The 1,919-nt window shown below is 31.9% G+C and overlaps 1 protein-coding gene across 1 annotated transcript in view; it reads left to right on the forward strand.

The window, feature by feature from the left end:
* The window catches only part of LOC107556997 (wiskott-Aldrich syndrome protein family member 1-like), an 87,610-nt gene that overhangs the window by 79,394 nt on the left and 6,297 nt on the right, over positions 1-1,919 (forward strand). Inside the window, exon 6 of the mRNA XM_016240278.1 lies at positions 183-239. Within this exon, the coding sequence (XP_016095764.1) occupies positions 183-239 (57 nt within the window). The remainder of the gene's footprint in view (positions 1-182; positions 240-1,919) is intronic.

Raw genomic sequence — 1,919 nt, forward strand, 5'->3', positions numbered from 1 at the left:
AATCAGCCGATACCAGTACGGTCAACACTGTATCGTGCATCTCTGTTTAGCTTTTTATTTGTTATTTTTCATGTGTGTTTTCTAGATATTTCTCTGGACCGTCCTTCATTGCGGTTCTCTGTGTTTGCCTCTATTGTGTTAAATTGTGCCCCTGCTTCTTCTTTTGTCTTTTTGTTTTGCAGTTGCAGGATCCCCACATGTATGATCAGGTCTATAAATATCTGGACCTTCCAGTGCAGGTATGTGAACATCAGATCACTCGCTCGGCCGCTTCATCGGGAACCAAACAATCACCGTACGCTACGCAGGCCGCGAGACGCTGCCGCTTCATCTGGAAAATCAGCTGATGACCGATTCAATTATTCTAGGATACTCTGAGACACTATCAGGTCCGGATTTACACATAGGCATTCTAGGTATTTCGCCCGCGAATTTATCAGTAAAATAGTTTCGCAGCTACATGACATTTTTCAGTAGCGAGGTTCTTGAAGCAGTTTAACTTAAAGATACGCTATTAGTATACGCTGCTGCTGAGAGACGCTTAATCTCTCTCTCTAATAACTGCATCAGACTGCATTAATAACTGCGACAAAAAAAATTTTTTTTTATATATATATACATATTATGTTATATTATAAATAAATATTATGGTTTTTTACATTGTGTGTGTGTTTGTATATATATTTTACAATATTTATAAATGGAAAAAAAAATGTCTCCAGAAGTGTATAATTTTTTAATTTTATTATTATTGTTATTTATTTTGATTCGAGAAATAATGGTCGACGCCGCGCCTGTTAATGGAACGGTCTTTCTCAGTTCTCAAACAAATTAAGAACTGCATTCGATTTTTATTGACTGAACGCAAGCGCTTATTGCGATAGACAACACTGTATCGGTTTCACTGATTAAGAAATATTTTTGTTTGCTTGAGTAATATTAGGCATATTATATTAATAGGGAAGGGGGCCCAAAAATGTGTTTTGCCTATGTCACGAAAAGAGGTAAATCCGGCCCTGGATACTATTATAGATTTCATTAAATTCGAAGTAGTTTTTAATTTGAAATTTTCCATTTCCATTTTGAAGTTTTAGTAATTAAGTTGTTTTTTTTGCCATTTTATTTTAATTTTTAGATTTTCCATTTTCATTTTAGTTAAAGTTTCAGTATTTTAGTTGTATTTTTGCCATTTTAAGTTTTAGATTTTCCATTTTCATTTAAATTTTAGTTATAGTTTTTGCAATTTTCTTGTGTTTTTACTTTTTTAATGTTTATATTTTCCATTTTCACCTTAAAATTTTTAAAATGTTGTTCTATATTTGCCATTTTAACTATTGTTTTTATATTTTTCATTTAAAATTTCACTTAGTTTTAGTCATTTTATTTTCATACATTTTTATTTCAGTTTTAGTTATTTTAGTACAGTTATTTTATTTCAAGCAACAAAAATATTTTTTATGGTTTTATTTTTAGTTTTAAATGAACTATAAAAACCCTGTAAATTACACAAAATTGCACTGATAAAAACACAATATATAGATGTGTATATATAGTCATTAATCACTGAATTACTGAATTGAATGTATATTAATTTAGTGTGCATTTATTTTTAATAAATCATAAATGATTCCTTATCAGATATTAGTGTACACACATCTGAAGGTTAAAATAAATCCCAGTGTTTTCCAGATGATGCATCAGAGATCTCCGCGACATACGTGTGTGTTTGGTTTGGCTGATTTCTTTCATAAATTCTCAACAGTCTTGATTCGGTCTGAAGTCAAACGCTGAAACACAAGCCATCTAGATTTGTTTGTTTCCTGTTTGTCTGACCTGTTGAGCTTTTCCGTGTGTGTGTGAGTGTGTGTGTGTGTGTGTGTGTGTGTGTGTGTGTGTGTGAGTGAGTGTGTGAGTGTGTG

The sequence above is a fragment of the Sinocyclocheilus grahami genome, unplaced genomic scaffold (genome assembly GCF_001515645.1).
Source record: "Sinocyclocheilus grahami isolate Dianchi unplaced genomic scaffold, SAMN03320097.WGS_v1.1 scaffold587.1, whole genome shotgun sequence".
Taxonomy (NCBI): Eukaryota; Metazoa; Chordata; class Actinopteri; order Cypriniformes; family Cyprinidae; genus Sinocyclocheilus; species Sinocyclocheilus grahami.